The sequence below is a fragment of the Siphateles boraxobius genome, unplaced genomic scaffold (assembly GCF_051911475.1).
Source record: "Siphateles boraxobius isolate OS27281-9 unplaced genomic scaffold, OSU_SipBor_1 55, whole genome shotgun sequence".
Lineage (NCBI taxonomy): Eukaryota > Metazoa > Chordata > Actinopteri > Cypriniformes > Leuciscidae > Siphateles > Siphateles boraxobius.
Genome location: NW_027509181.1, coordinates 401497 through 416642, shown reverse-complemented (window position 1 = coordinate 416642; position 15146 = coordinate 401497). Strand labels below are relative to the sequence as shown.

General features: G+C 39.5%; 1 protein-coding gene across 3 annotated transcripts in view; it reads left to right on the top strand.

Annotated features, from left to right (window-relative positions):
- plxdc1 (plexin domain containing 1) overlaps window positions 1-15146 on the top strand; it is a 540924-nt gene that overhangs the window by 449368 nt on the left and 76410 nt on the right. For 2 of the 3 annotated variants that reach the window (XR_013195559.1, XM_077205814.1), the window contains exons 11-12: window positions 2209-2332; window positions 2574-2609. Coding sequence is in view for 2 of the 3 variants with exons in the window: in XM_077205814.1 (XP_077061929.1) it covers window positions 2209-2332; window positions 2574-2609 (160 nt within the window). In the remaining variant the exon portion in view is untranslated. The remainder of the gene's footprint in view (window positions 1-2208; window positions 2333-2573; window positions 2610-15146) is intronic. The other variant, XM_077205815.1, reaches the window with a different exon arrangement.

The following is a 15146-nucleotide window of genomic DNA, read 5'->3' as shown; positions in this document are numbered from 1 at the left end:
GACTTCCAAAAGATGGAAATGGATAAATATTCTAAATGTTCCGATCCAATCAGACTTGTAATGCTGCCCGAATCATAAATCATGCACTGTTCCTTCGTTGGCCAGAACTGGAACTGGCCCTCCGACTGAGTCTGGTTTCTCCCAAGGTTTTTTTCTCCATTCTGTCACCTGATGGAGTTTTGGTTCCTTGCCACTGTTGCCTTGGCTTTTGGCTTGCTTAGTTGGGGACATTTAATATTCAATAATATTATTGATCTGCCTTACTTAAGGTGGACGTTGACTCAATTTTCTTTTAGAAACAAACTCTGTTATATTATTTTCATGTTATCACTGTGAAGCTGCTTTGATACAATCTGTATTGTAAAAAGCGCTATATAAATAAAGGTGACTTGACTTGACTTGACTAGGATTTCAGTAAGTTGGCTCTCACAAGCCAACTTAATAATAAGTTTAAATAGGATTTCAGTAAGTTGGCTCTCACAAGCCAACCTAATAATAAGTTTAAATAGGATTTCAGTAAGTTGGCTCTCACAAGCCAACTTAATAATAATAATAAGTTTAAATAGGATTTCAGTAAGTTGGCTCTCACAAGCCAACTTAATAATAATAATAAGTTTAAATGGAATTTCAGTAAGTAAAATAGAATTAATAATAAGTATGCAAGAGAACACTAGTGATGCCTTGCCTTTGGCAAGCACCACTAATAAGTATGTAGAAGAACACTAGTGATGCCTTGCCTTTGGCAAGCACCACTAATAATAATAAGCATGCACAATAACAATAGTGGTGCCTTGCCTTTGGCAAGCACCACTATTAAGTATGCACAATAACAATAGTGATGCCTTGCCTTTGGCAAGCACCACAGCTAGCATATGTAGCATGTTGGAAGTCCTATTTGCTAGCATGAGTCAAAAGAGCCAACCCCCATCTCTATTCGATGTTCTGATGCAGAGATATAGGTCTTCCAAAATCGTTGCTAGGGTACTCTGTTTAGTTGCTAGGGAGTGGCTTGGAGCTGACAATCATGAAACTCCAAAGGCTGATTGTCAGTGTGAATGATATAAACCAACTCCCATGCCTCTGTTACATTTAGAATGGAAGATATCCCTCTATGGATTGTGGTTGCTAAGGTGCTCGACAATGGTTGCTAGGGAGGGGCTACGAAGTGATGAGGTAATTCATGATTGGCTGTTTGCTGACCCGGGTCAAACGAGACCACTCTCATGTTTCTATGACACTTCTATCTAGAGATATCCCTTTTATCTCTTTCAATGGAAGTCTATGGAACTTGTTGCCAAGGTGCTCTAAATGGTTGCTAGGGCGTGGCTTAATAGCTTCACAATGATCCTGAGAGACTGATTGGTCGTCTGAGTAAAACGAGCCTTCCCTCTTGTCTCTATGACACTGTGATCCAGAGCTAATTTGCCGCGTCAGGGAGCTTGTGTTTTACTTTCGCTTTCGAATTTGCGATCACACGTACTCTGCGTATAGGAAGTGGCGGGGCTGAGCATGCATATCTACAAGATAAGGCATTTGGCAGGCGTTTAGGCTCTGCTGTGCAATGAATCCTTCATCACACGTTCAGTGAACTGTGATTCCTGCTGCACTGTGTGTGACTGCAACAGAGCAGACATTTACAATAGTTTACAATGGTTTTTATTTTTATAAAAACAGCAAAGCGACAGTGGGCACCATTACGGTGAATGTAGCGCTGCAAAAAATCTATACTAATTTCACCCTCACTCTCCGCCATGGCGATATCATGAGACAGCTTTTCATCCGACTACAAATCTCGTCACATTTTAGTCTCGCGAGATCTCGTGACATGAGATCTTGTCAGACCACTAATAATAAGTTTTAATACTTCATTATTCATTTCATATTTATTTCATTATTTATTGCTTTTTTTCTCCTCACCTCTCCTCATGTCATGCTGTATTTTTTCTCAAGTTGGCGCTGAATATAGCAGCCTCGGTAACACCTTATTACCAAAGCAAAATTATTGTATGTGCACAACACTACTTGGCAATTAAATTGATTCTGATTAAATTGATTCTGATTCTGATGTGGCAATTATAGTGGCTACATGGACAATGTTAGCATCATGAGAGTGAATATGCCATTAACAAAGTGAATGCTGTTTTTCTTTTACTCGCATGTACTTGTATTTAAATAATAATAATATGAGTTGGTATGTTCTTGTCTTAGGCAAAAGGCACATGTGACGAATATGCTCACGGAAGCCCAGAGAGTTCAATCAGCCCTTTTAGTTCTTCACTGCCATCGATGACTCCTTCTCCTGCAGCTCTACCCGCCAATCCTGTTACTGAAGGCGAGTATGTCCAAGACATACATAAGAACCATGATACATAACCCATCACACTCATAACTGCAGCATTTTTCTGATGACTAAGGATTAATTTGCATGATCTTTAAGGTCTTACAGCTAGAATAGTAATGTATGTCATTGTTTTTTGTGCATTTTGCATGCAGAGCTTAAATACTATTTTGTTGTCCTTCATGGTCTTGTGCTTGCATTCGCTCTGTACAACTACAGTCTCTTTCCTCCACAGATGACACCAAACCTCTCTTTCACCATCTTGGCATTGGTGAGTCAGTTAATGGCTTTGTGTTTCTTGGCTGTTAATCATTCATGTTGAGAAAATTTCAGCACTTTTTGGCGTCTGAAATCACGTGGAAAGAGTTTGGCATTATAATGGTTTGCATTGAGATTGCAGCCCAACACATTTTTTTTTGTTTGTTTATTTATTTTATATAATAATAGTGACTGATAATTCACAGCTCAACTGACTCTGCTGTGGACCACAGTCCAATCCAATCTTGAATTAGATAAACTTTTCTTACCCCACTTGTCAGAGTTTTTGCTTTGTAATGTTTTAGTTTGACCCCTAGAGGTCCCCATAGAACTCTCATGTTTAATATTGTGCCTTTAGTGGTCAGTGCTATTCTTTAGCCTTGTTCTGTGTTGTGTATTTAAGCTGGTCTGTTTCTCTGTATCTTCGGTTGGTTATTGATGTTCCTGATTTCCATTACACAAGAGTAGATGTTAAAACTTCATGCTGATTTGTACTTGGCTTTCGCCAAGATAAGCACCAACTAAGACGTAGCTTTACAGTAACCTATGCTTCTCCATGCATTTACGCTTCTTTCCATCTGGTGACGTGAATCTCCTTCTGTCTGGTGTTAATAGCTGCAGTGTATTTGCGCGTCAGCACACAAAAAGGCTGCAACCACAGTGCGGTCCCCCCATACAACCCTCTGGATTGAGCGGAGTAGGGAACATCTCTAGGGTCTTCAAGTGGGCACCTTCCGTCCTCAGTGTTTCGCCGACTAGCCCACGACACCTCAAGAGGGCTCGACAGTGATTCTGGCGTCCCAGAGTCACCCCCCTCCGTCCCCCACTCAACTCAGCCCACCTTACTGTCCTCTACTTCCCTCTTGCTGCTGAGACCTAACCACAATCTCTCCGCAACCCACCCATACGCGCCAACCCGTTTGACTAAGGCTGTCGAGCCCCACTGGTGCGTTAATATGCAGTTTCAGTGGCAACGGTTCCGTATGGCATACCACCTACCGCAAAACACAATATCTGCCCAACCACCCGTCATTCACGCAATATACACAGGAAAGTAATGACTGTAAATACTACACAACCTATACAAATAAACCAACAGTGCTGCTGAGACCTAAACACAATCTCACAATCTCTCCGCAACCCAACCATACGCGCCAACCCGTTTGACTAAGGCTGTCGAGCCCCACTGGTGCGTTAATATGCAGTTTCAGTGGCAACGGTTCCGTATGGCATACCACCTACCGCAAAACACAATATCTGCCCAACCACCGGTCATTCACGCAATATACACAGGAACGTAATGACTGTAAATACTATACAACCTACACTAATAAACCAACAGACTCTTCAAGTTTTCAAGAATTCTACGAAACCGTAGCATGGCGGCCTGTACACAGCCAGCTAGAATCTTTCCGTCTCAACCACAGCCAGTTGCTGCTCCTTTCTGCTGCTTCAGATAAGTTCTTTACTGTTCGACGCAACTCTTGACCACTGAATCCGACGTCTCTGAGGGACCGGGTTGTAGAGTGTGCCACAAAACCTCGACAACCCACTTCCACTGGATAAACCTGGACTCTCCATCCTCGCTGTTCTGCTTCAGTGGCCAGATGAGCATACCGCAATTTCTTCCTCTCATATGCCTCATCTACAGCATCCTCCCATGGCACTGTTAACTCTATCAGTTGAACAATGCGTGCTGATCCAGACCACAAAACAATATCTGGTCGTGGGTTAGCGGTGGCAATCTCAGGTGGAAAAATAAGCCGTTGATAAAGATCAGCCAACATCGTCCAGTCCCTAGCAGCTTCCAGTTGTCCTGGGCGAGAATTGGTGTTAGCACCTTTTCTTGGTGGTTGCTCGCCTGGGCGGAGGAATATTGTCTTCTGCGTGTAATGTTTTGCTAGAACAAGCGGCAACTTATTGGTCATACTACGCTTGCCTTCCAATGCTAAAGCCAAACATCGCAATACTTGGTCATGGCGCCAAGTAAACCGACCTTGGCTAAGAGCCACCTTACATCCTGTCAAAATGTGCCTTAATGTGGCAGGTGATGAACACAAAGGACAAGAGGGATCCTCTCCTACCCAGAGGTTTAGGTTCTGCGGTGATGGGAGAACATCATATGTTGACCTAATAAGGAAACTGATCCTACTCTCTTCCATTGACCAAAGGTCTTGCCAGCCCATATTGCGTTGTTCCACACTCTCCCATCTCATCCACTCTCCCTGCTTGGCCTGGGAAATGGCCTTTATACATCTCATCCTCTCCTCCTGCTTTCGCACCTCGTTGACTACCAGCTTCCTCCTTTGAGCTGGGCCTGCCTTGTGCCATTTAGGAGGAGCTAAACTGAGCTCAAAACCCCCTCTTCCATGCTGTACCTGTCCCACGATATCCCCAATTTTAAGGTCAGCCTTTGCCTCTACTACAGATTTCTTTGCTGACCACTTTCTACCAGTTTTTACCACAGGTAATGCCTCCCTTACACATTTCCAGTCATTTCCAGTCTGACCTTGGCACACTTAAACTCCTCGGTTAAAGCAGAGACTGGCAGCTGCAATACTCCTTTACTATAAAGTCCCACCCTGCTGAGGCAGTGTGGAACTCCCAACCATTTCCTGATGTATGAACTTATTAACGCTTCCAGCTTATCCACTGTTGTCAAAGAAACCTCGTACACAGTCAGTGGCCACAGCAACCTTGGCAGTAGACCAAACTGAAAGCACCAGAGCTTTAGTTTGCCTGGTAGAGCACAGCTGTTTATGCTCTTCAACCCTTCCACTGCTTGTCGTCTAACTTCTCCCACTCAAACTGTGTCCTTTAGATCCCCATCATACCATCTCCCTAGACTCTTCACTGGCTTCTGAGAAACTGTTGGTATTGCCTCACCATTAATGAAGAATATTTTATCTTCTACCTTGCCTTTAACTATTGAGATGCTCCATGATTTAGAGGGCTTAAATTGCATTCGTGCCCATTCAATATTATCTGTTAACTTCCCCAATAACCGATTAGTTGTCATGTCATCCATGTATGCTCTGATTGGTGGTAGTCGCATCCCAGAAGCCAAGCGCTCTCCTCCTACTACCCATTTTGATGCCCAAATGATTACTTCCATTGCCATGGTAAAAGCCAGTGGAGAAATGGTGCATCCTGCCATTATTCCAACCTCTAAGCATTGCCATGTAGTGCTGAATTCTGGAGTTGAGAAACTAAATTGCAAATCTCCAAAATAGGCTTTCACTAAATTTGTTATCGACATTGGTACCCTGAAAAAAATCAAATGATGCCCAAAGAAGCTCATGTGGCACTGAACCATATGCATTAGCCAAATCCAGGAATGTCACGTGGAGCTCCTTCCTCTCCTTTTTACTTGATTGAATTTGTTGCCAGATAACACTGATATGTTCTAAGCATCCTGAGAATCCTGGAATACCTGCTTTTTGAACTGAAGTGTCAATGAAGCCATTCTTTAATAGGTAGGTTGACAGTCTCTGAGCAATAACGCTGAAGAAAATTTTGCCTTCGACGTTTAATAGTGAAATAGGGCGAAACTGACTGATGCTTGTAGCATCTTTATCTTTGGGTATAAAGACTCCCCCTGCTCGGCGCCATGCTCTAGGTACAACCTGCTTTTCCCAAGCCACTTTTATCAATTTCCACAGAATTCTTAGAACTCCTGAAGCACTCTTGTACACTCTGTACGGAACTCCATTAGGCCCTGGAGAGGATGAAGCCCTTGCCTTTCTCACAACCTGCTCTATCTCTTTCCACTTAGGTGCACAGACCTCCATTTGGTATTCTGGTGGATTGACAGGTGGGATGTCTGACGGAATTGACATAGGCTCATGCCTTTTTGCAGTTACTAAGCCAGTTACTGCTGTAAGTCTGCTCTTGCTCAAAGAAGTTTCTTTTTGCCTTTTGGATTGTTTCTCTGGGTTTATTTTAGCTGTTTTAAGAACCTTTTTTCCTGAGTTTGTGTTTTAGAAATTGTTGTTTCTCCTTTTGGATTTTTGTATCCTTTTTGTTCAGGATATTCTTCTATTTTTGTGGTTGCCTTGAAGAAAGGGATTTTTGTGCCCTTTTCCTTTTTTTAATACACTCTTTTGATTCAACGTAAAGAGGGCGTCTGACAATTGTATTCAACACCTTCCTGTGGCTCAGTGGTGGAAAGTAAGACTTTCGCATCAGAGACACGAATTCGAGTCCCGGAGAATAACCATGCCACCATGAACCCAGAGATGCCTAATTCTCAAGAATTCTTGGCCACAGTTGCTCAGTATGGGTCCACAGTCCAACGCCACGAGACAGCTGAGTCAGAGACAGAGTCTTTGATAGCTAAACACTCACATGTGCTGACTGATCTCATGACTCCTATCCATTAGATATTTGACAGGCTGCCCTCCACTCCAGCTACTGTCTCTAATGCTACCTCTATACCCCTTCTGGATTCTCAAATGCTCTCTCCTTTGGCTGAAGCTCGCCAACCTCCACCGCAACGTTTCTCGGGTGATCCCAGTGCATGTGACGAGTTCCTGACTCAGTGCTCTCTCACATTTGAACTGCAACCATCTTCCTTGTTCCTTTGTTCCCTACATTCGAAGAGGAGTTTAAACAAGTCTTTGAGCACTCTCTTAGCGGCCAGCAAGCCTCTAAGAGACTTCTCACCCTCTGACAAAATAATGGCAGCGCTTTCTGAATACATCATACAGTTTCGGACAGTTTCAGCAGGGAATGGCTGGAACAATGAAGCCCTCATGGTGTGTTTCCTGATTGGACTATCTGAGCCGATCAAGGATGATCTGGCTACCAGAGAACCTGCCTGTGATCTCGAGACACTTATTGATCAACCAATCCGGCTGGATAATCGTCTGAGGGAGAGAAACCTGCACCACCCGTCTGTTTCCACACTGTCTGCCAGCCCAGCTCCTGTTCAAAATGCTACCAGTGCCCCAAGATTCTTCGGAACCCATGCAGTTGGGTAGGACTCTGCTTTCTCCTTCGGAATGAGAACATCGCATGAGAGAGCGCTGTTGCCTATATTGTGGATTGTATGAGCATTTTCGCTCCACCTGTCCTGAGCTCTCGGGAAAACCCCAGTCCGCACAGGCAAGAAAGGACTGTAAGGGGAGTAACAAGCACTGCTTCACCTTCCAACTCTGGGTTGACACTCACACTCACTTAGGGAGGCAAAAAACGCCAACTCCAGACCTTGCTTAACCCTCTGAGGTTGACTATCGCGACGGCTCACAATAAATACTCACAATAAAAACAGAGTGTTGTGCTTTTCGCCAAATAAAGAAAAACAAACATGATGCACGTTCTGCCTTCTCTCTGTCAGTTAAGTCCATTCTGAAACACGTCCGAAAATTAACTATAATTCCGCGAATACTTGTCATACAGGCACAAGTGTTTTTCCATAATGAAGCTTGAACTCTCTTCTTTTTAATTAATTAATTTATATAAAAAAACAAATATTCTCAGTTTATGTAATCTGTATGAAAAGAGAGAGATGTCAGTCTTTTTCTTTCCAGCTCATTATACCTAATTACGCGTTAATGTGCCACGCCCACGGAGAGCGTGCGGTATTCAAACACAAATGATCTAAGGCAAGCCATTCAAACATGCCAACGCCCACCAGCTGGATTATAAAACACATCGTGTTTAGTAAGTATCTTACTACAGCTGTGTACACAGCGTATCCATACGCTGTGAGGAATAATACTATCTAATAACCCTGAAAAATGTACCAGAAGTGCTGGTAGTTTCATTTCGAGGAGCAACGGATCCAGCTGATGTAGTAAGTCATTTATTCTTAAGTGCTTTGTTCTAATCGCGATATTGAATAGTGTCTGACTGTAAACTGCAAAAAGACTGTTTAAATATGAATTGCGTGTCTGTGTGCAAGCTAAATGAAGAATGACCGGGACAGGCGCGCGTGTTTTGTTTACTACAGTTATACAGCGTGCGTCTGTGCCGTTAATTAACTCTCGCACCTACATTAGTAAACGTTATGTTTACATGAACACATCCAAACTATATTGCTATAGCCTACTAAGAGTAAAAATAGACTGAAATGTGTGGAAATAAAATGTCTGTTTAAGCAACAAACTGCAAATTCACATGTATATGCTAATATATCATACACAATATGTAACAGACTAAATATGAATGTTTAGACAAGATTTTGTGATTAGTTTTGGATAGATTGTAAAGTTTTGACTGTAAAAAAAGACTACTGTCACATTAACCCTCTGGGCTTCTTCGTCCGAAAATGACCGAAACCATTTACGTTTTTATTTTTTTATTTTTTTTGCTTCATCAGAGGGGGATGAAACTTGGTGTCTTTTGTTGTATTACCTATGTGATCACACAAAAAAATCAAGGAGATGATTTGGATATGTTAAAGGGTTGTAAAAAAAAATAGTCCAACTTAGCTTCCTCCCGGTCAAAAATGACCGACATAGGAAATGAATGGGCAATACGAAAAAATAGGAAAACTCAGAGAAACTTTTGCTGGTACAAACTACAGCTCAGCCACTGTGCAGAAAAAAAGTGTACAGCAATGAAGGGGTGACACTCTAAAACATCAAGAGTGCAAATAAGACCCCCCCAAATAGGTGCCCTTTGAAAGCTTAGAGTCTGAAATTTACAATGAATGTAGCCAATTTGATAAACTCCTAAGTAGTGCTGAATTATTTGCTGATAAATAGAAACAAATGTATTCATAATTTATGAAGTACTTTTTTGTACTACACACTGCAATATGTCAAAAACATCATACAGTTCAGATAGTCATGTGTCATTTGAAAGGTCTCAATGAGTAGAATACAACAAGCATAATTGTTTCGGGCTTTTTTCTAAGCTTGAGCAAGGTTTTGTACAAGAAGCCCCTCGAGATACATTTGTAAATCATAAATGGATGCTTAATTTAGGACACATTTTCGCCCATAACTTCATGAAACATGCTCCGATTTGGCCTTTTCATTAATGTCTTCATGAAACATACATCGATCATTAAAAAGGACACATCGTTATTTACAGCAGGAGCTCACGATTAAAAAGAGCCCAAATTCAATATATTCCATTCATCAGATCTAAAGATATTCCTCATGGCGTTCTAACACAAAAAAATATACCACGGACGCACCTAGTGTCAGGATACAGGCACGGAGATCGAGGTAAGTGTATCCAAACACAGCTTTATTTAACGTGACACAAGTGCATAGGTGAGTATTTTCAAAGTTCAGGTGCAGATTCGGTGAAGATCACTACGTGCGGGGCAGATTACAGGTGAGCAGGTCCTCTTCAGGTTAACTGATGTCAAGCAGTCACAGATCTCTTATACTTTTCTCTTTTCTCTTTCAAATGTCATCGTGGGAGAGACAACTCGGCGTGAACACAGGGACTCAGGAGAATACAGGGTTTTGGGGAACAATGATCCAGACAGGATTTCGAAGAATAAGGATCCAGACAGAATTTCGGAGAACAAGGATCCAGACAGGATTTCAGGAAACAAGGATTCGGACAGGATCTCTGAAGACAGTGGAACAGGAATGCAGAGGTTAGTAATTCACAGGTGAGTATACGATACTTGGCTGGAACTGGAAATATCAGTGACTTCGGAAGACAACGGGAAATGGTCTGTTCCTGTTGGAGGCTTGACAATGACTGAGGCTGTGGTGAGTGTTTTTATGCAGGGGTTGATGAGGCTTACTGATTGTGAACATGTGCAGGTGATTAGTATTCTGGGGAGAGTGATGTTGTGTGGTGAAGGATGTTGTGTCTGATTGGTTCCTGACATTTAGCAAGTATATACTGATGAAGCACTCGCATTTGTTTTTCGCTTATAACTTAGTGAAGCATGCAAAGACCGTAGAAAATTTCACAACATTATTTTCAACAGACTCTCGCGATTACAAAGAGCCCACACTCAGCATAATCCATCACTCAGATCTAAAGATATTACTAATGGAATTGTGACACACGAACACCCACAGGCGCACACAGAGCCTTGTATAAAGATGGAGCACTGATGTCGCGTTTTAACTCATAACTCAACGAAGCATGCATAAATTGTGGAAAATGGCACATCATTATTTACAACAGATTGTTATGATTAAAAAGAGCCCAAACTCACCATAATCCATCACTCAGATCTAAAGATATTCCTCATGGACTTCTAACACATGAAGTTGCACAGGCACGCCAATGAGTTAGCAGTAACAGTGATGCCACGTTGTTTTGACGTGACGTTTCAGCTCATATATCCATGAAACATGCATCTATTGTAAAAAAATCGAACAGCTTTATTGACAGCAGATTGTCACGATTACAAAGAGCCCAAACACAACATAATCCATTACGTTGATCACGAGATATACCTCCGGAAGTGATGCATACTTGGCTAAAAAAACATGTCTCTCATCTTTCCGGGATGCATTGTGTTTTCCAATGTTCCCGGAACCATCCGTGCTTTTTTTCAAAAGTGGAATAACACAAAATATGTTTCATTTTAAAGGTTAGAATATCAGCTTTTTAAAGCATCTAACCACGTCGATCAACTCTGAACGAGAGCTGACTAGTCCCTCTAAACCGGAGTGTACTGCCCACTGGCGCCACCAAGCTGCGAAAATACGCATTATCGTATTTAAAAAAAATATTGCCTTGATTAACACAAAATAGGTGTCATTTGAAAGCATAGAGTCTGTACTTTACAGTGAATGTAAATTTGAAACTGCGATTTGAACAACTCCTAATTATTGCTGAGTTAATTGCTGATAAATACAATTTTATTTTTTCCATAATCTAAAAAATACTTTTTTGTACTATGTACTGCAATGTTTCAAAACATCATACAGCTCATGAAACATTCACAGATCGTTGAAAATGGCACATCATTTTTTAAGGCATATTATTATAATTAAAATGAGCTCAAAATGAACATAATATATTGCGTTGATGACAAGATATTATCCATGGAGGAACAATATTAAAAATGCCCATCAGGGGCGTCAATGACTAAACAAAAAGGCTATCTTGGTTCCAAATGCTGTAACTTTTGATTCCTTTATCCAATCACCACAAAATTTGATTCAGATGCAGCTCACATGTGGCGGGACTTCACCAAAAAATAATTTTCCTCCTACCTTATTTCCGTCCAGAGTTATTCCATGTCAAACAAGAAAGATGTGCAAAATCATAATAAAAATTATATTTTTTTTTGTCTTTTATCAGCAGTTTCTCAGCAGAAGAATGTCCAAATGTAATGTAATTTATATTTTCAAAAAAATTGAAAGGTTTTCTATCAAACGATACCTACCTTTTGAGTCTCCTTGTTATAGTTTTGGAGTTATGAGTCTTTACTTTTATGTGTCACTCAGACAAAACAACTCTAAAAATGGCTTCAGGGGTTAATCATAATGCAAAACCTGATACTTATCTAAAAACAATACAAAAAATAAAAAAGTAGTATTTTAGAATATCTAAATATATATATATATATATATATATATATATATATATATATATATATATATATAAACGAATAAGATAGAGAAATCATGTCTAAAACAACAATAGGAATCAAAAAGCCTTTCTATGTATTTATATAGAAAGCTATGGGAGCCTACAGACGCTTACAGGACATTACACACAATTATATATATTTTAAAGCCACTAGATGGCGCTCTTCTCACTTGAAATTTTTTTGTTTTATGGCATAGACTCTATTTATAGTAGTAATTGATTCATTCTGCATTTTTGTTTTGCATGATACATATGAATATTGGCTCAAAATATGGCCGGGTAAAAATGACTAACTATCATTTTTAATTGCATTTTATTTTTATGAAGGAATATCAGTTTAAATTTAACTTAAATTTAAATTTAATCACTTAAATTTGAAGAATTAATCTTTGAGTCAGTCATTTTTAGTTGATTAACAAACAGAACATTTTAGTGCAACTTCTATTCAATAAATCGCAATATGCTTTGTGCTTTGTTATAAAGTTTTACATTTCCAATTCTGTCTATTTTATTACCAAATTTAAACAATAAATACCCTTTTGACATTTTTTAATCTCGCATGTTGTAGCTCCTCATTTTTTTTATTTATTGTAGGTCCTCAGTTCTAAGACTAACCTGAATACCTTTTCTTCTTTTCTACTAATTTCTAAATAAACTATCATGAATAAACTACTTATGTAATCACTCTAACTAAGAAAGCTTGAGAGCAATGTTACATTTACCTCATAAAAGTCATTCAATAACCTTATTAGACAATTAGATAAAATAACTCTAGGAAACTTTTTGCACTATCTTACATAATCATTATGTACATTTTTTTCTGTATCAGTATCTAACAATCTGCAAGTTTTTATATCAACCATTTAAACATAAAGCATTATAACTTATTATTAAAACTTCCTTGTGTGTAATTTAAGTGTTTGTATACAATTAATTAATTTTAATCTTCAATATTTCTGGAATGAATGCTGACCCATTATCTGAACTTATCTGATAACATTTCAAATCTAAGGATTCTTTCTCTGTTAGAAATTTTATTTCCGCTCCTGCCCCTCCTCTGCTGATTTCATTGCTTTTACTCATCTATATTATGTCCAGATAATCCATTACCAAGTGTTTTAATAGTCCTTCTGGTGCTGATATGTGGCCTATTTGTGTTGCTGTTCCTCTCCTAACTTTGTTTTTGGCACAAGTTTCACATATGGACAGACAAAACTTTGCAAAAAATGCATTTTAATTTAAAATGCCTTTTAATTTAATTTCCTTGCCTTTAATGCCTTTTAATTTAATATGCCCTTTAATTAAATTTCCTAATTTTAATTTCCAAATTTTAATTTCCTTATCCTTATTCCCCCCTTGCACATTGGTCAAAACCATGCGCATCTGGATTGAGAATATTCAAAAGTATTGTTGGTGCAACAATCTGTTGTTTTTTTAAAATGTCTAATATCTTTTTTGGCCCCCCTCTGGTACCATTTAGATTGTCCATAAGGGCCTGTTTGTTATTGAATTCGAATCACTTCCAATTGAGGTTGTCCTTCTATAAGCACTACTTGATATATATTTAATTAGTCAATAGCATATTGAATCAAATCATAATCTTATGAATTAAAATTAAAATTGAATATTTGTTAATACCCAATGTAAATACTTGCTTTAATTTCAACTGTAGCCTCAAATTAATTCCTATACCCCTGTATTGACAAATTGCAATGAGTACCCATTAGGATTTATTTTAAAAGTTCTTTTAGTTCTATTTTTATTTTCCTTCTTGTCTTATTTCCCAGTGTGCTATGGCAATTTCTTGAATTAGTCGTTACCATTCATTATTGTAGTTTCTTTTAATTTGTCATTATCATTGTTTCTACGTTGCTTTGATATATTTTTCTCTTCAATAAATTTTTGTTCTGCTGGGGTTATTATTAAGTTGCTAATAAATTTTATTCAAGGGCTGAAATTCAATTTTAGGAAAGTTTGGTTGATGTTAACTATTGTTTGAACTTGTACTCATCTCTGTTGATTCTCTCTTCTTTGCACAGCTCTTTGTGAACTTCCCACATTCTGCAACTTCTCATTCCAGTGTTTTAGTCAAGTTTGTCCCCTTTTTCCATTCATGTTTTGATCATTCTGTTAACCGTCTTATCAATCATTACATCTTTCATCAGTGTGACTCTTTTCGAGTCGTTGCAATGGACTTTTTTTTCTCTCATTTTCAGCATACAGCATCCCTCACTTCCTGTTGTCGGGGGTTGTTGAAGTTTGTTGGTGTATTTTAAGTTGAGAGGCATGGACTCAAATGTCACTCTGTTGATCAATGCACAAGCCTCTTCTGATTTTACAAAGGACAGTCACTGGTTCTTTTTGTTAGAACCATCTTAGAACCATTCCTGGAATTGAGCTGCTGTCATCTGTGAATTAAAGCTTAATTATTTTTGTTAGTGACAACAACATGTTTAAAGTCATCTGCTCATCTGGCCCATTGTCCTTCTTGGTGTTACCTGTAGAATAGTCATGTGGGCTGAGTGGTGTCCTGTGCCCGGGTGCATAAAGCACCTTAAGTTTTTCCCTTAAGTGTGATACTTAAGGGGCGATTTCCCCTTACCTAAGAGAATAACTTAAAGGGGTCATGACATGAGAAACCAAATTTGCCTTGATCTTTTGGTATATAAGATATCTATGTACTATTAAAACTTCCTGCAAGTTTCATAGCTTAAGACGTCCTCCCCATTATAAACGAAGCATTTATTTAATCAAGCTCTAAATACAGCTCGTTCTAGATCCATGGTATGAAGGGACGTCACGGTGCGAAGTGACGTACCAGTCGTTTGCATATGACCGCCTCCAGCGCAAGACAACTACGCCTCATTTCGCATCATCGCATGCGTTGTCGTGCAGTGAGTGGGTCTGTTTACAAGATGACTGCGATGCTACGCAGATGTGCTGTTCCTGTTTGAGTCTTTGAATACGCTGCCGAACGATCCAGACGTCAGGGAAAACAGTCGGATGCAGTTTATTTGCAGCATAT